The sequence below is a fragment of the Brachycentrus maculatus genome, unplaced genomic scaffold (genome assembly GCF_059751285.1).
Source record: "Brachycentrus maculatus isolate JH-2025_06_01 unplaced genomic scaffold, ASM5975128v1 h1tg000238l, whole genome shotgun sequence".
NCBI lineage: Eukaryota > Metazoa > Arthropoda > Insecta > Trichoptera > Brachycentridae > Brachycentrus > Brachycentrus maculatus.
The window spans coordinates 1,634,022-1,656,298 of NW_028280989.1; the positions used below are offsets into that span (position 1 = coordinate 1,634,022).

Consider the following 22,277-nt stretch of genomic DNA (forward strand, 5'->3'; position numbering starts at 1 on the left):
CACTTTTTTAATTCTAAATTTGAGTTTAGGGGGAAATATTATTTCAACTTATCAAAAATATTGTATGAAAAATAATTCAGGGACCAAATGTTTTCTACATTATGGTCAAAATAAATTTGATTACCTTAAATTGTATGATCATTCATGTATTTGTAAATTTGGAAACAGTTCATGGCGTGTTCTGCATCTCATCTCACTTGGTACTATCGTACAGTGAAATATGCTGCAAAGCATGTGCAAAATGTTACATACGCTACATATGTTTCTCGTTGCTGGTGTCATGATCTCTTATGTCAAGTTACAGCTTATTGTGTCAGGGGTGTAAATTTTAAGCGTAAAGTAATACATTTATGTGTTAAAAATTCAAGAATTTGAAGATAAGTATGTGTAACCGCCAAAAACATTTCTGGCCGGTCCAACTACCGCCCTTATAACAAAAAAAATAGGGAATTAGCATGTTTCTGGCCATTTTCATAATGCGTGCTGAAATTATACTGAATTTTGCGAAATGGTGCATCTTTGACAGTGGGTGAGGAAAGGGGTCTCGAGGGTAATGTAATAAAACAGTGACACGGTTGATTAAATTTTCTCCCAAATCCAATTTAATTACACTGGGAAAACAATTATTACATTAATCAATCAAGTTTGGCATTTAAATGCCAGTAAAACATTGAAGCAAATTTAAATACATCCTTGTAAACAGTGCCTTATAAAATTATGATTTTTTATTTCACATGTATAAGTGCGCAAGTATAAATCCAAATAAAATTCTACTTATAATGTCTGTTGAAGTCAGCTCTAAGTAGATTGATAGCATTCAGTTGATTGAATATAGAATCCTAAATTATGTGCTTTGGCATTTGGATATACTTTCAAATAAAATGACAATAATTTAATAATGTTTTCACGAGATGCACAATGAAATGTAATGTACAACAAATCTCTTTTTTACAATAATAATAATTCATACAAGCAACAAAAAATAATTAAATGTACAATTTAAAATAATAAAATCACAAAGTATAAATATTTTTACAATTCAATCAAAGGCTTATTTTAAATTAATAAGTTTAAATTTATACTCAGAATTATTTAATATATTATGGTGTTTAATGTATGTACATTAATGTAAAATATTCCATTTGACAATTTCTATCTGTTTGCTTCGCAGCAAACCGTAGTAAAGAAAATACATATAGATTTAGTAACACAATTTGCTTACATGTAATGAGATCTCTAGGGTTTCTAATATGAGCTAAAACTGCAATACATCTAGTGACACTCCATCCTAGTAAACTGTTTCAATACCGCACACATTCCCTAAAAAGAAGGGGTTGTTACTTTTAATGCGTAATCTATGGGGAGTGTTAAACTTCATTTATCTTAAAATGTAGTATGTAAGAATGAACATGCTTTTAAAAATATCCATATAACTTGAAACAATAACTATGTAGAATAGGGAGATGACAAATGCAGTGTTTCAAAACACATTTGTGTGCGTACAAATAGACTCATTCTCGTTAAACTCTGTTTAAATGTCGGCACTGGTAAGTATATATAATAAAACATATATTATTTATTCATTTAGAAATTTTACACGCTTAAAGAAAAGTAATAAATAATAAAGTATATTATAAATTAATCAATGAAAAGCTGCATTAAATTTTATAAATGAAAATAATTAAAATTGTGTGAAAATAATTAAAGTTATGCACTTTTGTGTACATAAATATATTCTAAAATAGGAAGTTCCTCATCATATTACATACATATATACATACAGGTACTCAGCCTTAGAAAGTGATTTGGTGTTCTGGGAATGTCAAGGCCACGTGAATTATTATAAAGAACGACACCGGGAAATAGCGCTTCTAATTGCTTTCTCTGTGCACCTCCTGGGGATGCGGATGCCTTTTCCAATCTTAGCTCTAGTCTAAATATCTAATTATGTACAAATAATTACGTAAAAGTTAAACTACGTAAGTTTAATTACAGCCAAAAATGCATTACTCTACAAAAATGCTAAAACAAATAGCTAAGTTTTTATTATGTACCTGTTTCAATATTTTTATTTGAAATACGCTTTGCCAAACAGCTCTTTATAATTTTTTAATACATGATAATATTTTCCGGATCGGAGGAAACCGGGCCGAATTTTTATTGGAGTTAATTTGAATTTTTATAAATAGATCGAATTGGGGATCAGTAATTAAATTATCATATCAAATATTTAATACTATCTAAAATGTAACTTTATCATAATGCAGATGATGATATGTTAAATTTATATTAAATAGGATGCTTGGAATATTTATATATTTGTATCTAACTAATTGATAAAAACGGAGAAGGCTAAAAAGAGCCTAAAAGCGGATAGCACGGGCTAGACGTGCGACTCAAGGGGCAGCAGGTGCGTGAGGAGGAGGGTGGCCGGGAGGTCCGGTGAGGAGGTCCGGGCACAGCCGAGCGCCACCCACTCGTCCTTGTCGAAGTCCTTGGTGCCCCCCACCGTGTGGCGCCGCTTGATGGAGCGCTCGGGCATCCCGTTCTTCCGCTTTAGTTTGGCCGATGGCTTGTTCAGTCCTCCGTAGTAAATTTCTCTCCGCTTGATGAGGTTTGTTTCAGTTTTTTCCGTCTTAGTTAAACTGTCTACACGTTTCAGCTTCACATCTGACCTATTTAACGACACGGATCTTCTCAGTTTAGGAGAGTTTGATCTCTCGGTCTCTATTCCGGAGTCGCTCGCATCATTCTTAGCGCTGACATTATTTTCTATTAAGGCTAGAGAGTTGTTATTTTTTGTCATCTGCTTTTCGGTTTCTCTATTCAGCGATTCCGATCGTTTAAGTTTACTCTTCAGAACGCTGAAGGAATCGGCTTTATCGGGATTAAATGTTCCTTTCTTAAAAAATATATCTTGCAAAGTATTTTTATTTGGAACTTCAGTCTTTAATATATCTGACAGTTCTTTGCGGTAATCTCTACTTTTCTCTTCGTCGAGGGATTTCCGGAAGGAAAACTTCCCCTTATTCCTATCATTATCTGGTAAATCTAATGGGGAATTCTGCGCTGAACTTAAGTCCACATCTTTTTCACTTTCTCTTTCATTTTTTACACTTTTGGAAAATAGACCACTTTTAGTGTCTAAAGCTTTTGTAAAAAACGATGTATTCATTCCTATTGAATTTGTTTTTGATAAACATTCTTTTTCCGAATGTGTGTCGCTGTCATCTTTATGGTTTAATGACGAATTTTCAAATGAATTTTTATCAGAGGATAATTTTAGCGACTCCTCGTCATGCGGGCTGCTGCTATCTGTGCAATCCGATTCGGTTTTATAATCGTCGTCATTCTTATCATGGAGGATATCCCGGGAAGAGCGGAAGTCCGGGGTACGGTGGAGACTCGGATCTCCGAAGTCTTGGGCTTCTTCGTGGCTGTCATCCGCAAATGGAATAGATTGCTCCGATGGTGAATGGTTATGGAGTGAACGTAATTTCTGGTCGAACGTCGATGTTAATGAAGAAACCATATCCACAATACCTGAAAAACAGTTTATATTAGTATGGTACATGGGACTTTTTTAGACTCCCAATTACTTATTAAAATAAGAGTAAATACAGGGATGGAAGAAAGATACGAAGCATGTTTATTTTATGTGATTCTGGCAATATTTTTCAAATGGATAAGGATATTCTCATTTTTGAGCCTACCCACACTCAAAGGCATACTATATGCTAGGGAACTGCGTCAGATTGACACGGTGTTAACTCTATCCTTAATTGCACGAGAGCGAGATGATCAACCCTGCACTAGAAATTCTTGGAAAAACATGTCAGGAATATCAAGGAGTTCAGGGTTAAGGACATTACTGCCATATGGGAAAGAAAATGGAGGGGGAATAATAGATGGAAAAAGGAAAATAGCAGCGATGTGTAGGAGATCCCTTGAGGACATAAATTATGATGAATGGAAACATCAAATTATGTACATAAACATTATTTTAAAATTTCATATTATTCTTTATTACGATGTCATGCATTCTTATTTAAATTGACCACTTAAAATATTGACTAGTGTTGTTCTTCTTGTTTTAATACATGAAAAACTAAATTAGATATAACACCGTCACTTGATCTGAAGAAGCAAACTGTTATTTGAAGCATATTAAGATTAGTGCATTGCTAGTGTAAATGACGTTCAATAATAATACATAACTTCATTTTCCAATGTCTGAATTTCTTTGACTGTTCATTTTATGTTGTGCATTCTTGACACGGGAGTTTATATATCTATATTATTAAGTTTAAAGCATAAAAAACATACATATACATTGGAAATCTTAGTAAATGTATATTTCCGACAGAAACACAACACATGTCAGCGCCGAAGAAAAATGTTATTTTTGAGTCAGAAAAAGCACCTTAATACAGAAACATGGAACAAACAACACAATATCAAAACTTGGGTCGCCATTTTTTGGTTTCAGCTGTTATTTGATCTACCTGAAAGTCATTAATAGTGCTGGCCACTCTTCAAATCTGCATAGTATCTTCCTAGGAAAAATGATTTTATTACTAATATGTCGTACTATCCATCATAGATACATTATAAAGCTAATTTATTTTATGCATATTTCGATATATTTATAATCATATGACTTAAATATTAAGTGACGCTTACCATCGCTGAAGTTTTCACCGGTTTCTGTCTTTAATCTCTTTCCGGCGATATTGGGATCGTTATTATTGTTTGTTTTAGCAAAATACGGAACAGCCGTCCTTCCATTTGCATCGGCGTCGGACTCCCCACTAAGGTGATGTGCGTTAGAGGTTGGTAAAGGAGACCAAGTCTCGTGCCTTGACTGGCCGTGCCAATCGTTGGCCTGATCGCGTCTTTTTTCTCTACGGAGCACCGCTCTTGTTTCCATTTCGAACCTGTAAATAAAAGGTGGTTATAGTATTTTGGATTTTGCAAGTGAATTCAAAGTTATCAGGCAGGCGCCGTGGCGTAGTTGAGTAGACGTTCGATTACGAAACTGGCGTCGCGGGTTTGATTCGAGCCAAGTGCAAAATAAATTCAGAAGGAATTTCTTTCGATTTGTCTGGGTATTCGTGATGTATTTTTCACATTTACCTTCCCTATCCTACCTGCAGACAAGCCTCCAAAAGAGGCTTTGTGGGTTATTCTTTAAAAAAATAAAATAATATTATAATTTAGAAACCATACCTTTTAACCCTCTCTTGTGTGGTCTGGTCGAGTCCCGTGTACGTCTTGATGGGGTAGTTGTCAGTCTCTTGTGCAGGAGCCACGCGGGAAGGCGTGTCTCCTGCGCCCCCTCCCTCAGGGGGCGCGAGGGCGGCGGGGGAGGGGGGCGAGGACGGCAGCTTGTCCCCCGCGCCCCCGCCTGCGTCACGCCCCGTGTGCCCGGGACTGTTGTCGGCCAGTGGGTTGTTGTGCTTGGAGCGCGGTTTGCGTTGAATTTTTTTATTTGCTGCGGATATTATTGAACTCACTATGTCTTTCGGGCTTATTCCTGAAATAAAATTTATTTGAAATGTTATGAAAATGTAATTTTGAGGTAAACTCGCTATGTAATCTAGACTTCAATAATAGTAGAGTAAATATAAGCGATAATATACTCCAAACTTGTTCAAATATTTTGTAAATATATAAGAACATTCAACTCAATTTTAATTAACTTGAAAAATAATAATTTTATCATAAATGATATTCGATTTCATCTCCAAAATACTGTATATATATATATATATATATACATATATATATATATATACATATATATATATATATATATATATATATATATATATATATATATATATATATATATATATATATATATATATATATATATATATGTATATTGTATATTATATATATATATATATATATATATATATATATATATATATATATATATATATATATATATATATATATATATATATATATATATATATATGTATATTTTATTTATTTATTTTTTTCTTTATTTAAAATTCTTTTGCATTACATATATTATATATATATATATATATATATATATATATATATATATATATATATATATATATATATATATATATATATATATATATATATATATATATATATATATATATGTATATTTTATTTATTTATTTTTTTCTTTATTTAAAATTCTTTTGCATTACATAAATTCAAAAACAAAAAATATTTATAAAAAATAAAAATTAATACAAAAAAAGATCCCACAAAGGCATGGCCTGTGTGTGGGTATACAAAATAAATAGTCATAGTACAGGGTATAAGGGTATAGGTTTCTAAGTATAATTAGTTAATACAAAATACAAAAAACTTAATTTAAATACAAAAAAAAAATACTTGACTCTCAGTGAGCAATTTTTTTTTTTTTTTAATTAAAACTTAAACATATATATATATATTTTTTTTTTTAAAGATTTTTTATTATATTTCATTAGAAATTGGCATCGAATTGTGTTAGAGTGGGTTCAAACCAAGATTCAAGAGTACGCGACACTAACCACGGGACCACAACGAAACACTAACATAAAATTGTAACATCATATTAGCAAAAAATTATGTAGAAAAGTCCTTGTAATATACCTTCTATCTTTTTGACATTTTGTAAAAGTAAGGCCTGGTTTGATGTAGTCGAAGGTAATTCTTCATCGCATAATAAGTCAGTGATAGGAGAACTTTTATCTTCTTCATCAAAATACCATTCCATCTGAAACAAGAATATATAATTAAAGAGTGTGACAGATTCTTAGTTAAAGTAAGTGCGTTACTAAAAGGTAATATGTAAAGTGCTTACGTTGTTTATTAGGGACTCTATGATGCGGCACTGACTGGACATGTCGTTGACCATAGTCAGCATGTTGTCATCGGCACTGCGCACCAGAGTGGGTCCGAACACGATAGCCAAGTTCCTCGCCTCCATCTTGTTCACGGTACTCTCGGCCACCACCCGCTTCAAGTGCTCCATCAGGAACTTCAGGGTCTCGTAATGGTAGTCCGGAAGACCTCGCACTAACCGTCTGATAGTCCTTAACCTGGCGGAGTTATCCGACAGTTTGTCCGCAGAGATGAACATCGGGTAGAGTTCTTTAGTGAGCAGCGGGTTGGGGAGGCAGCGGAAGAAAGCTTTGAGGAGACTGGAGACGACGTTGACGTCGTTCCACCGCGGGTCCTGGAGGTCGGGGGGTATCCCTCTCTCCAACGATTCTCGGAGGGCCGTGACGCTCGCCGTGTTGCCCGGAACTCTGTACACCCCGATGACGTGCAGTCCCCTCTCTTCCACGGCGCGCGTGCAGAGCCCCACTAGCTGCGGAACGAGCGGACGGTCCGGCAGGCCCTGGCAGCGCTCCAGCGCCACGCCCACTCCGCCCGGCACCACTCCCCCCGAAGGACTGTGCCCCCCGGAAGGCGCGCCCCCCGCCTGCATGCGCCGGAGCTGCCGAGCGACACGACCTTTCCAGGTCTTACTTTTGGGCGATGCCGTTAACGAAGCCGAGGAATTTTCTAAAAAAGGTTTTTTTTTAAATTAGGTATTTTCTGTTCATTCTACAATAATAATAAAATAATTTAATAAGTTATACACATAGTGATTTAAAATACCTATAGTAGGTGACATAGTTCGGGTGTTGGCGGGTTTCTTGCTTCTCGAGGGTGGAGACATTCCCGCGGCTTCTGCGGGACTGTCCACCGGCTGTTGAGGCTCGGCTATTTGCCCACTAGGCGCCTGTCCCCTGAGGGCGTGCAGCCAGCGGGCGGCCTCGGCAGCGCTGCCCGCCTGCAGCAGCAGCTCGGCGCCGGCTATGGAGGTGACGCGCACCACGTGCTTCCTCTTGGTGTAGTCGCCCGCCACGTCCGCCATGGAGAAGCGCAAGTTCAGCGACTCGCTCGAACCACCCTGTGTGGGGCTCTGTGAAATAAAAAATAATAAACTTAAAATTTCGATTTAAAACGTGAAATTAATGACGTTATTTTATTGACTCGAAGAATTTCTTTAAAATGTATGAATAACAAAATACAACATGATAACAGCATTTGGAATCGACACACTCAATGAAACGAAAATATCACATTTCCCATAGTCCTTTATAAAAAATAAAACGTAGTGGAAGTAATTGATGAGAAAGATAAAGAAGGTTCTTTATTTTAGAGTACCTATATAGAATACATAACATAATATTATTACTTAAATAAAAAATCATGCAGTTGTAACAGTTAAAACAATGATTGAAAAAAATAATTTAACTAACGCAATCTTCTAAGTATTACACAATCTCTTGTAGATGTGTTTGGTAATATTTTTTCAAGCACGTTTCCGTTAGGAAAATATTTTGAATTATGTTAGATACTTATATAAAATAATCGAAATGATTAAATGACATTTCATTTAACTGATGATGGAATGATTATTCCGAAACCGGTAGTCACGAATAAGTGTTTATAAAATTGGTATTACGCAAAGTGAACGATGAATGATAAGGAGAGTGTTAAATGACATTTCATTTAAAAGGGTGAACGCTAAATATGACGCACCCAGTTAGCCAAAGGTTAAAGTAGACCTTGCAATATAGGCGCGCGGGAAAGGTTAAACCATTTTCCCGGAACAACTGGAACATGGAATACTATTCTGTAGGAGCTAATAGCTTAGAGCGTCCTATGCTCATCTGTGGCTACACGATGAATACTAATTATAGATTTAACGAACAATACACTATAATATACACAATACAAATTGTATGAATATTTGGTCAGATAAAGATGTGTCAAGAGTAGGAAAAACATATTACACGCCACTGATAATCTTATTAGACCCAGCGGAAAACTTATTGGACATTACGATAAATATATTGGACACTGCTGAAAAAAAATATATCAGACCTTATGTAAATTCGATAGACGAGTGTGAATTTTTTTTTTGTTCAAAGAGCTTTTTTTCCACAGAAAAAAATCGAGAGGATACGGTTTTTCCATAATTTTTGGTCTATCTCTATACGGGAGGAATTACCCTATTTTTAAATTGTGATATATTTAGTACGTAAAAAATATCATTGTATCGGACTTTTTCGATTTTAGGAACATTAAACTTACCTTAATAAATTCAGGTTTGACAGTCGAACAAATACAGTGGTTTATATTATAAAAGAGGGTAAAGCATTCCGATCAAATTAATGGTCGTCCGAATGTAGTCCACGGTCAGGAAAATTCTGGGTCTGTTCACGAAAACTAACTGAGATAGTTTTGTATATACGTAAGGCGGACAAAAGATGGAATAACCGTTTTTAATTGAGCATTCAAATTAGTATTATTATAATCGCGTAAAATATTTTTATTGATATTTCGCAAGCTGAAAATCTAAGCAGGTCAATAATACAGACATGCAATCTAATAGACGATACTAAATTCAATACTAATTACCAGAATAATAACGCGCAGCAATAAAAAAACGTATTCATAGGTACTGTAAAAATATAAAATCTAAGGGCAATTTTATAAGTAAATTTATAAAGCTAAGAGGGAAACTGATTATTTTTCAGAGAATAGGTACAAAAATGTGTCATGATATTATCTATTGTGTGTTATTTCAAATCGGGACGCACGCGGGAAAAGTACCACCCCGACATTTTTGATGAAGGCCGTTGAGACCTTGGCAGAGACGGAGTATTCAGGAATTTTATCTGAAAGCTTTATTTCACTTCACAGCAAACAAATATGTAAGAAACGGGTTGCAGCTCAAGACAGTGAAGGGGTTGTCGGATTGAAGGCTTAGGATTCGATTCAATACGATAACTCAATTGTTATAACAGTAAAAAAACCTTTTTTATTTAAATTTAAATTTTACTTATAAATACCATTTCTTAAAATCTATTGTGACACGTATTTCGATGCATTCCGCATCACTTTCAAACACCGACGATGCGGAACGCATCAAAACACGTGTCACAATAGATTTTAAGAAAAAGTAGTATTTAGTAATGGATTATAATGGATGACCTCAAAGTAACTACCGAATCAATTGATGAAATTGAAAATATACCATTAAAAGATTGACACCTACGAAACAAAGGTTTTATATTCGTCAAAGTGATCGGTACCTAAACTAAAATAATGAACACCTGACGCATATGAAGAAGATTCAGTAAAATCACGCAATTTAAACGGCACACTTTCGATTTCGGCTAAAGAGTGTAAGAGTGTAATTATGATTACACGCAGATGGGCCATGCACCATGTACCTATTGCGTTCATGAATAATTGAGCGCTGCCAGCGAGTGTCCAAAGTGGAGCATAATGAGTTGTCGCCGGAGTTATGATGGCGAGCAAGTATTCGGACGTTCGGCCGAATTAATTCGTTAACTTTGATGTGCAGCGGTGACTGATAGTAATTACGCGATTGCCGGTGGCCGACCTTGGGAATAAGGCATCTTCAAGGAAAACACGAAGGCAAACAACCGAACCTTCGGCATAAACAAACTAAATGCTCTCGCTGCGAAGCGTGGAATTCAAAGCCATTTGTTTTATTCCGCGGTCTAATAATTTGGTAAACATTACTAAAAATGAAGCGGCGAAAATATACGTCCATCAACTCGAGAGACCTCATTGGGAAAATCGTGAAAATCTAATTTTATCATAATCTAATCACCGCAATTTCGTGATAAGAAACATTATTTTATAATATTAAGATTCAAAATGAAACTTCCTTTTGCAATTCAGTTTGAAAGATTGTTTCCGATTTGCGAAAAGAGGTGTATCCCGAGCTATGCTTACATTTTTAAAAAATATTTTACCGCGAGGCATTTCACCGTAAAAGGGTTCTATGAATTCACGTAAATCCAGTATTTATGAGTATATAACACTTGAAACACGCAGTACAATTTATTGAAATGAAGTAAACATTTTTTTAAATAATGAACGTGTTCCTGTGAAATAAAATAAGTGAATTTCGAAAAAGTAGTTATCGTCCACCTCTGTAGTACAGTGGTCGGTAAGTTTAGCAGTAGCTAAACTTACCGTTAAAGTAGTGGTCACGGGTTCGATTCTAATATGTATTTTTTACCATTACCCTGGACGGGACTGATCACCTTTCCTTTATGCATCTAACGACCAAGATAACACTGCTTCATAGGATGCGGCGCCCTATGCAATATTGGGTGTGGATAAGGGTTAGAAGAAAAATATTTTCGACACATTTTTCAAAAAAACGCTGATCAAACCATATTACAAAAAAAAACACAAACCAGAACTACAACAAAAATATTTTTATGGAATTAATACACTTCTAGTGATGAAAGGATCAATATGATAAAATAAAACTACTCGTAGTAACTGCTTATAATATATTCAATGTTTTACAGTTATAATAATATACTGACCTCACACCACAAATTCATAAATGGCCATATGTGATTTTTCTAGTTCGTAAGTGCATAACAGAAAGCTTGCCGCGTGTTCAAGATTAAAACGACGAATCTAAATAAAAACTTCGGTAACACACCATTAAAACCCATTACTCACTTATCCATGTGTTGAGGTTTGTTGAAATGGCATAGAATTTAAATGTTTAGTGTGTAATAAGTAATAAAAATATAGAAAATGAAGCGATTGTAGGTACAATATAAATCGTAAATAAAAATACCGTTGTTACTTTCGAATTACGTGTAACGAGCATTATTAGAGTGCCAATTGATTCCTATTCAAATTGTTATTTTGGGAATCGCAAATAAATGGGAACACAGTAATTGACGATTGTTTTTGTATTTGAGCCATGATTTCCAGGATTCGGGACAATGTCCTGCGTCACCTCCACGTTTCAACGGCAGCGCAACCAGGGAGTTTGCTAACTATCCGCGCCATAGCACGATTCCTTGAAAGCAATCAGAATTTGATCGGTTATTTTCTCCGGATTAATCGAAACGCTATCTAGTTGAACGTGAGATACTTTGTTACATAATCCAGTATATTAAACAATAAACCTAGTTTGATAAGAAACATACTCGTATGCGTAATTCGTAAGAAATTCAATCCTTGCCATCATTGTCACGGGCTTATTATTTTATATCTCCAGTGTTATTCGGCCAAAAGGTTTTTTTTTAAATATTTTAATTTTGTTAAATAGGTGTATTGTAATAACGATTATTCATTAGGTATAAAGATGTATTGTAGTAACTATTTTTATTATCATTAATCACCTACGAGTATTGCAAAACACCAAATCGTGACACAAAACACTAATATGGTGACAAGATTTCAATAAATACCGAATCAATTTAGAATTTATTTTCAATTGGCGCACATTGAACTCGCGTTATCAGTATTGCAGTCAAAAATCTTCCAAACTGCGCATTTCTGTGTATTTTATGGTATTTAAAATCAGCCTTTTGAAGGTATCTAAAATATTGAAACCTATCACGTGAATTCGTATAAAGAGACTTGATTGATTCGGTAATGTACCGGAATATATTGGGATGGAGAAGCGCCTGATCTATTTTTATTTTCGTTCTGGGGTTCGGTACATCCAAATTGGGCCAAAATCCATAAAGTCCAGACGATTTATCGACGCGAGGGAACGGTGCAAACCAGCCTAGCAACTGGCAGGTAGGACAGACGGACGCTCTCCTACGTCATTTTATGATAGCGACGGGTACACCTTACGAAATGAACGAGAACAATAGTAACCTTGCAGAGACAAAAAGAGAAACCTCATTGTTATTGTAGTCAGGCGATAGGTGGCGTAACCGGCGAGGGGCTGCGGCTCCTCGGAAGACATTCCTCGACACATATTTGGCGGGACTTGTGTCACTATGGAAGTTCGCGATCGCTGAATCACCGATCCCGAATCGGGAATCGATACGACCGAAATTAATATTTTCTCGGGACATTGAACTTGATTTTTCATTCGCGATACGGATCGTCGTATGGTTTCTCCGGCTTCCAATCACGTATTCCATCAACGTAAATCAATCACGGAGAGGAGGGCGAGAGATGTAGCAGGCGGAGGGTGAGTGGCCCGCCAAGGCTGAACATAATGAAAACACGCGACGGCTAACATCGCCAACAATCTCAACGTGAACACGAACAGAACGAGATATCCAGTACACGATATTATGTAAACACGTAATGGATAGGCCTTTATTAACTTTATTTTGGACGAAAAATAAACTTAGGGCCAACCGAAGAACATTTAAAATAACACGCACATTTTTTGTTGTCATTTCCTATAAGAGCATACGATGTCACCGTTATAATATAAATATTGACTTTTTAAGACACGTACTTTAAAAAAAATATAAGTTAATTAAGTGTCCGGCAATTATTTGTATGTTGCGTTTAAAATAAACAATCTACTCAGAACGCAGTACATAGTTGAATAAGGTTGATTTTGCGTAAGGGCCTTCCGTACTTATCAAACAAAAATTGGATAAATGTATCAATACCCAATGCAAAAACGATTATTCAAATGAAATTATTGTAAGTTTATTTTGGCAAATACATTATATTATTACAATAAACTAATAGGTTACCGAATCTCACCACTAATTTCACATCGCAGAGTTAAATATCGCAAGTACGAGTATATCAAAAACATAAAGCGGGATGTTCAGTTATCCTTTTGTTTAAACCTCGTCCCATTGCATGGTGGGATAAAGGTGCTTTATTTAAAAATATTATTCCATGTTTTGTTAGCCTACACTACGCACAGACTCTTCGTGACAGATATTTAGTTAAATGCATTATATTTCACACTAAATGTTCAACTCAGGAAGAGGATCGTGTTTAGTGTAAGCGACATTCCACATCAAAAATGGGCGTAATGTTCATATCCAACACTCAAAATATCCTCACGAAGTTGAAGAAAACTTAATCGTAATAAAATATCTACATTATCATTTTGATCTGCCGACAATTAAGCTTAGACAATTGTTTTTTAAATCAGGGACTTTAAGCGCCATAAGTGTAAATATAATTAAGTAGATTTTGTGAAAACTGCAAAGGTTAAAGGTATGTATAACTTTAATGCGCTCATTTTGCTATGCAAAAATGCGTTACCCATCGTTTAAGAATGCGTACTATGTATTTGTCATAGATTTGTATTGATGCTAATACTTCAAAATTGCAACCAAAACTTGATTTCTTTTTCAAAGCATCTAAATGCAGTATTTATATTTCAACTAACTAACTATAACGCCGCTTCCCCGATGGGATAGGCAGAGAGAATAGAACGCCACACCACTCTGTCTTTGCAAACATTCTTCGCCTCTTCCACGTTCATGCATCTCCTCAAACATACCCGCCGATTATTTACCTGACAGTTTTCAAGTATTTGGCATACCTGATCATGCCAAGTTTTTCTCGGTATTCCTCTGCTCCTTTTTCTAACTACATTCGACTCATAAATTTGTTTTACCATTCTTCCCTCCACTTCCGTAGTGTAATGGTCAGAACGCTCGGCTACCGTTCTGGAGGTCTCGGGTTCGATTCCCAGGGGGGGTCAAATAAATATTAGTGATTATTTCACTCTAATATTTATTCAATATTACCCTGGACTGGTACCTGAAGCGGAGGGCTGATCACCTTTTCTTCATGTGTTTACGATCAAGATAACACTGCGTTTATATAATGCAGTGCCCTATGCACCATTGGGGTGCGGATAAGGGTTAGAGAGGTTCTTTCCTCACTCATTCGTTCCACACGCCCCAAACCTCGACACACCTTTCTTAATTTTATCTATAATGCTTATCTTTCACACATATATATGTGTGTATGTGTGTGAGTGTGTTTGTGTGTTACCAACTACATATTATACCCTTGTTTCATGATACCTTTTAAAACATTTATTAAAGACTGACTGTGTAAGTGAAGTAAATAATTAACATGACAACTAGTACAGCAGGTAGTCGTAAACAATGGATAATGCATTTTTGCCCAGCGGAATGAGCGATTTTGAATGGACACATTAAAGTTTTAAAAAATAAACCGCGATAATGAACCGATCATTAAAATATTCACGAGCGAGTCGCGATTGTCATCGTGAGAGCGTTTGCCGAGAATCAAGCGCTAACAAGTCAATCATAAGATAATGAGAAAAACGGGTAAAGAAAATTCCATAATTCAGCGATAATTAATAAAATATAAGCAGTAGCTACGAATGCTTGAAATACACCTCTTTTATTCTGGTTTCTGTTAATTTTGGCCATGAGGCATAGTGGCATATCGTTCAAACATGAACCACTTTCCTTCGTTGAATCTATCTGAAATTTCGCATACACTTGTATTTTTATTTGCAATTTCGTTTGAAACAAAAATATTTCAGACCCCAAAAAAACTTTCGATCGCAGAAGAACTAAATTCCTAAATTCTAAAAAAAACGCTGGCTTGCCAACGTAAACATACTTTCATCGTTTGACTTCTTCTGATCCCTAACCGCATCCAATGGCGCATAGGATATTGCACCAGATCGAAGGAATGTTAATGTGATAGTTATTATTATGAAGGAAATAATACATAATATTAAATACATAAAAAAGAACTAACTAACCATCACGCCGTTTCTTCGCAGGGGTAGGCAAAGAGAATAGAACATCATACCGCCCTGTCTTTGCAAACATTCTTCACCACATTCATGCACATCCTCATACATACCCGCCGATTACATATTATAATGAAAAAAATCATTACATTTATTTTGATCTCCCTGGGAATCGAACCCAAGTCCTCCAGCATGGTAATTAAATGCGCTAAACACTAAACTATAAATTACAGCGAAATAATCATAAAGGAATAATTGTACGATGGTCCCACCCACGAGCCAGCCGATCCCCAGCGCTTGAGCCGCCTGCCGAAGAACGTGGGCGGGGAGAAGTGCATGGGGATGCAGGACATAGAGGTGGCCGGCTGCATCTTGCCGCGCTTGAACCACCCCCCCAGGGTGGAGACTTGAAACCTGACACACCACAAACAAACACGCGAGCACTAGAATCCCGAACGCCTCACATCACCCAAAGACTGCCGCCACAATCGTATTACATCGCGAAAACCACTCGAAGTTCAAAAATTCACAGTTTATTCGAAAGTTACACGCGATCAATCGGGTAAGGGTTAGGTTTTTTCATACGAAGTATAATAGGGACGACCGGAAGAGCGTCGAGGTGGCGAGTACCGGCCAGGTGGGCGTTCGGCGGGCAACTGGCAACTGGCAACTGCCCCTCCTCGGGAGTGGAGTCGGCTCACTTTCGAGCCCCTCTCGGCGTGAAGTGACGGCGGCTGGCGCGGAGGAAAACCGGCGAGACAAGACGGCACGGCACATTCGCGACATAATCGGTAATATTCTTATTATTTTTTTGATATCTCAATATACACGAAGAAAAATCTGATGCAAAGATACTGATGTTTTTATAGATGTAACAAAGTGTACGCCACATGCTGCCTACCGATTACACGATACAGTGCTGATTCGCAACAGGGTATTATCACTCGAGAGGCATATCTAATTTAACATACTCAACCTATAAAGGATTGTGTAATACTCGTTTTGTGTTTATAACACCCGATATAATCAATATTTTCATTCATCATCTTCTTTAGCAAAATTCGCCTTCGTAAAAGCGTTGTTTTCGTAAGTTGGTAACGAATGACGTCACAGAAACGAATCCACACTACTACTATTACAGCTTTATAAAGCAGATACATAAGGGGATACGCCCCATAACACACCCGATGACGTAAATTTTGATGACGTAAAGCGGTGTCCGTTTTTCGTTTTATTCAAATATCTAATGTTTAAACCTTAACATTTCTCTACAGATTTCAATAATAATGTTACCGATAGTCTTGTGATTTTTCATATTGATTTATTAGCCAATAATAGCACATGAGAATGATCCATTATACTATGCATAATACTATGTATAATACTCAATTTGTAGGTAACTTACTGGTAATGGTAAAATATGTCAGTTCTAAAATCAATGTAACAGAAGGAGTTACAGTGGAGAAATAGTGGAAAACACCTGAAATGAGAAAATAGGCAATTATGCTTATTTACGACATTTTAAGTGTGTCCAAATACTTCATAAATTTGGATTATCTCTACTTAAGGGCAATTTTTTTTAACATCTCAACGTAGATGAAGAAGAATATGGAAGTCTGAGCATTTACGGAGATATACCTTAACCTTTTTTTTAAGTCTCCATAAGACAATCTTTATTTTCTATGGAGAGTTTGTTAAATGCGATATTTCGCTGAGTAATACGACATATTCTACTATTTAAAAAAACAAAGCTCAACAAACATCAATAGCAGAGACGAAAAAATTGATGGAAAGGGAAAATCAAAAACTTTTTTGGGATTTACAGGGCTTGCGACAATGGCCGATTTGCTTCAACTTTGCGCATTGCCCAACATTCACCATTTTATAAATGAACATATTACCAAATATCCGAAATACAATTTTTAGTATCTTTATATTAAATCCGCCTCCGTAGTGTAATGGTCAGCACAGTCGGCTACCGTTCTGGAGGTCTCGGGTTCGATTCCCAGGGGGGTCAAATAAATATAAGTGATTTTTTCACTCTAATATTTATTCCATATTACCCTGGACTGGTACCTGAAGCGGAGGGCTGATCACCTTTCCTTCATGTGTTAACGATCAAGGTAACACTGCGTTTATATGATGCAGTGCCCTATGCATCATTGGGGTGCGGATAAGGGTTTGAAATGAAATGAAATGAATATTAAATGGACTCAACTGTAGGATTTTTTACGAAATAATTTAGAGCTGAAACATTTTCGTCGGTAGGGTGAGGTTTTCAGTATACGCAAACCGAATGTGACATTCCCAAGTGGTGGCGAAACAGTAACCTTTCTAGTCTAGGCTACGCATTTCCTTTGCCTATATTAAGTGAAGGTTTCCTTAGATAAAAGAGCCGTCACACAAACACAGGATATTATGTATATCTTAGAATATTTACTGAGGAAACGTAGTTAAGGATCGCGTCGATCTTTCGTTGAATTTATTACATTACCAAGGAATCACGACGGAAAAGCATGTCGATAATGGAATTACAGGCGAAATTTCTTAAAATAAATAGGTCTTTAATCGATTACGATCTTACTTCCTTCCAATGACATTCAAATGTCTCGGTTAGTGAATAGATAAAGGTGTGAAATCGCGGCAGAAGGAAGGAAACAGAAGTAGTGAGCTTTCCCAAGGGCGCACTATCCCTAGCGAGATTGACAGTATAAAACGAAGATAAACTAAAATATAACTCGCGTAAAGCGTAAAGATTGCTATCACATGAAATAGTCTAAAATATCTAACAAAAATCAAGATCGTCGTTTTGAATAATAAACCTAATGTATGAAAATGTCCTTCAGAGAAAATTAAAGTTGATTATAATATACTTTAGAGTAATCAGCAGTTGAAAGTATCCAAAAAATGTACAAAAATGCGATAGACGCAACGAAGTCATAATTTATTTGGAGACCTTCAATTAAAAATCATACCAATTAAAAAAAATTGGAACAATATTATAATGCGCGTTTTACCAAAAATAATGCAGTTTCCTAATGGAAATTGCATTCCAACGTGGTGAGCTATGTATATCCACCGAAAGTTACCATAAATTAAGTGCAAATTCACAAGTTCGGAATCGAAAACGATAAACTAGGAACATGAGAGACAGCGATTTATGCTAGGATATTATTAACATAATAATCGTATCAATACAAGTAATATAGGTACGTATAAAAAATAGGTGCCCAATTAAGTTTGTAGAAACGCGCGACGAAGATAGAAAAGACGGATATTAATAGGCGGTCTCTAACGGAAGGAGACTGGCGATGCAAAACGTAAAGCCTTCAAATTGTTGTTTTATGTAATAAAAAAAACATTTATTCGAAATTGAATAAATTGTCATAAATTTAATATACAAGTATTTTTTATAATTATGTATCTTACGTTTACCTCTTTGCTACCCAAACGAGGACAAAAGAACATTGTCGTAATTTTGTAAAACAAATATATATCATAAGAAATAAAATGAACAGTATAAACTCGTTGCGCAATATCAATCCATTCAAATAAAATAACAATCCATCCGATGATACACATTTCAAATTTTAAAAAGTCTTACAGATCTGTAAAAATATTTTCTTAATCAACTGGCAGTAAAAGTGTTATATATACGTAATGTATGATTTTTGATTAATTTGAGCAATGAAACGTCCCAAGGTAATGAAGGAACGAATACATGGTTGATTATTTTAGTTAATTGAGAAAATTTTGAATTGCGTACGAATAACTATAGTATAATATTATGTCTTAAGTGAGTGCAAACCCGAAATTGTTACAAAACAAACGACGCGTTTTGCAGTATAATAATAAAGCTGTTTTTATAAGTATTTTTTATGACTGAATTAATTAAACATGTGCAAATAATGATCAAAACCATGACGTTGCTAAACTTCACGATCGGTCAACAGAAAGTAGTGCCGCGACGACAATCAGGAAGCTGTCGGCTGTTGATCATCCCAGAGGCTGCGATCTGCGACTGGAGGAGAGAGGTGAGTAGGAGAGGTATCGACACGATCCCCGCCCACAAACAGCGCTTATCTGCCGCGAGCCACGCGATACCTGACACATTTCAAAGGAAGTACTCAAAAGCGTGCCAAGTCCATCAACTCGCAAATTCTCGTTGCCTATTACGGATTAAAACATTAAATATTATGTCGAGGTCATCGGCAAGAAGTTGGTAGCCGATAGACGAGTCGGGATTGTCCTCGGCACACCGAACGTAGACGAAATAACGAGACGAAATTAGAACCAGTTCACCAAAAGTGATAACATTATGCGTACTGGACTGTTCCGAGTGAAGAATTTTGGTAGTGGATTTTTTAAGGCAGGCGGAGGAGTTATGTGGCGAGTGACGAGTTGCGAAAGCGCAGCCGACACAATGTTACGTGTGTGCTGTGTGGCAGCGGTGGTACGCGGTGAGGAAATCATTTTCCGAAACCAACCGAGGAAAACTATCCGCCGAAACCGCGACCAAGTACCATCACCGACGAAGTACTCACTAAAACAGTGGCTTTTTGATCCTCTTCATTTTAAAATTGTACAATGAAAATATACATGTTTAAATTCTGATATCAATACAAATATGCGGACAAAACAAAACCAAAATACAATATAAAATATGGCAATAATAGATCAAATGTAAACCTCATCCGGCAAAGGGTTTTTATATCTTTGTGTTATTATATACAAATAAATAATTTAAATTTATTGATCGCAGTAGAGACAGCTCTTCATAACTATTTATTATGTAAAAAAACTTTAAAATGTCTACTTAATCCGTTAAAAAAATCAAACGAATACCGAGGCTCATAATTTATGCATTTTGTAAAAAATATTTTATTCCAATGGAATTTTTCTCCAAGAAAATACATTGACTGACATCGCATGTCATTCCATCGTAAATAATATTATTTGTTTAAAGGCATAACACTACTTGACTTTTTGTAAATTTTCATCAATTCAAAACGTAATTAAACTCATTATGCTTAACGATAATAATTATTACACACACAAATAAGTAAAAGTTCCCAACCACTCATAACCCTGTGTGTATACGAATAAAAAAATGTTTTCGCCAACATGGACGTAAAAGTTAGTTATATAAATAATATTCCTCGATAAATAACGGAGATTAGAAAAAACGCGCTCTGCGAGTTTAAAATAACGTTTTTTTTTAAATTATTGGAAAAGGATTTGAAATTTGCTTCGGTTTAAAAGTACGTCTTTTAACGTAAAATAATAGAAGATTTCTATTCTAGTCACGAAAATTCCAGTGATTATAGTTTGCAAGAATATTCTACGTGTGCATAATGTCATCATAGAACATGGTAAAATATTAATACATATATTATAGTAAAAGAAGAGAGGATATCGTAAAACGGAGAATTTTACTATGGAGAACAGTACGAAATGGGGAACACCGGAAGCCGGATAAAGGAATAAGGTGTGATAGAGGATTAGATTAAAAACTAAACAAAAATTATAACATCGCCATAATGCAAGAAAGGAAAAATATGTGAGGGAATATTTCATTCACGTTAGGATTTTCGACGTTGTTTTAGTAGCAGTGGTCGAAGGTATGAAATAATGGTTATATGGAGTTGGCTAGTTATGGAGCGAAGTCTTCGCGATATGGACTCGATTAGTTATGGGCGGAATCCTTTATTAGTAACAGAAGCATGGCTAGACTTACAAGTAAATGCTCAACTATTGTTACTTCCAGCCATCAGGCTACGTCATGGGGTTATATATAATCAATCGATGTACTACTACATATTATATTTTTGAAGAGTTGGAAATGATACAATTAATAATCATTTTAATACATATTTAACTCTTTGAATAAAGCGATTCTTAAATTATTTTATTTAGAAATAAAAATAGATATTATGTATTTCGCGTTTCAAGAACGTGATAGAATGGGCGTGAAAGGTTTTTTGTTGTTGTCTATCTAACCCCTATCTGCACTCAATGGTCACAGCGTCGGATCTAATTATATGCAGACAAGGTGATAAGATAGATCTGCGCCCAGATACTTGGATCTAGGACTAGAGAATATATTTGAATGGGAAGAGATGTCGCAAGAGAAGAGAGGGTGAATACGAGTACATGAACTAATGTCTTTGTAGAGAAAGGGAATGGAGGCAGAATAAAAGGTGGGAAAATGAGGATAGCAACAATGGATAGGCCACTGATAATGTGAACAAGTCCCCTGCGTTTTTACATTTTTTTAAAGAACGGAGCACGAGTATAATCCGTAAAAAAGAGTTCTTAAAAAAACATGACTACAGAAGTCCAAAAAATGAGAAAACAATTATTCGGAGAATAATATAATGTTGGATCGCTCGATCGGTATTGCGGATTTCAGTCGAGCGTATATAGTACCCGAAAAGTACTGTAAAAAAAATCATACTCTTAGTTTCTAAATGCAGTCGTAAAACAAATAATGCACGCGAAACTTTGTATCCGCTGAGCTGTGAACGGATAATACTCGCTCGCGGAATAATGGGTACGCGAGATCTTATCCACTGGCTCACATTGCAAAACCGCTACTTGTAATCGTTATAAACAAATTAAACCATTACAACTCATTCGGGTATTTGGTAATGGTTACGGCCCGACACAGCGCGCATAGCGCACCGTGCAGGCCGCCGGAGCATCCTACGAG

At 35.8% G+C, this 22,277-nt stretch overlaps 1 protein-coding gene across 3 annotated transcripts in view; it reads right to left on the minus strand.

Annotated features, from left to right (window-relative positions):
* Positions 1-585: 585 nt before the first annotated feature.
* The window catches only part of LOC148306567 (uncharacterized), a 79,102-nt gene continuing 57,410 nt past the window's right edge, over positions 586-22,277 (minus strand). For all 3 annotated transcript variants that reach the window (XM_088264787.1, XM_088264788.1, XM_088264786.1), the window contains 6 exons: positions 7,645-7,951; positions 6,842-7,548; positions 6,631-6,754; positions 5,230-5,536; positions 4,684-4,937; positions 586-3,543 (listed from right to left, as the gene is read on the minus strand). In XM_088264787.1, coding sequence (XP_088120913.1) covers positions 2,384-3,543; positions 4,684-4,937; positions 5,230-5,536; positions 6,631-6,754; positions 6,842-7,548; positions 7,645-7,951 — 2,859 coding nt within the window. In that variant the 3' untranslated portion in view covers positions 586-2,383. The remainder of the gene's footprint in view (positions 3,544-4,683; positions 4,938-5,229; positions 5,537-6,630; positions 6,755-6,841; positions 7,549-7,644; positions 7,952-22,277) is intronic.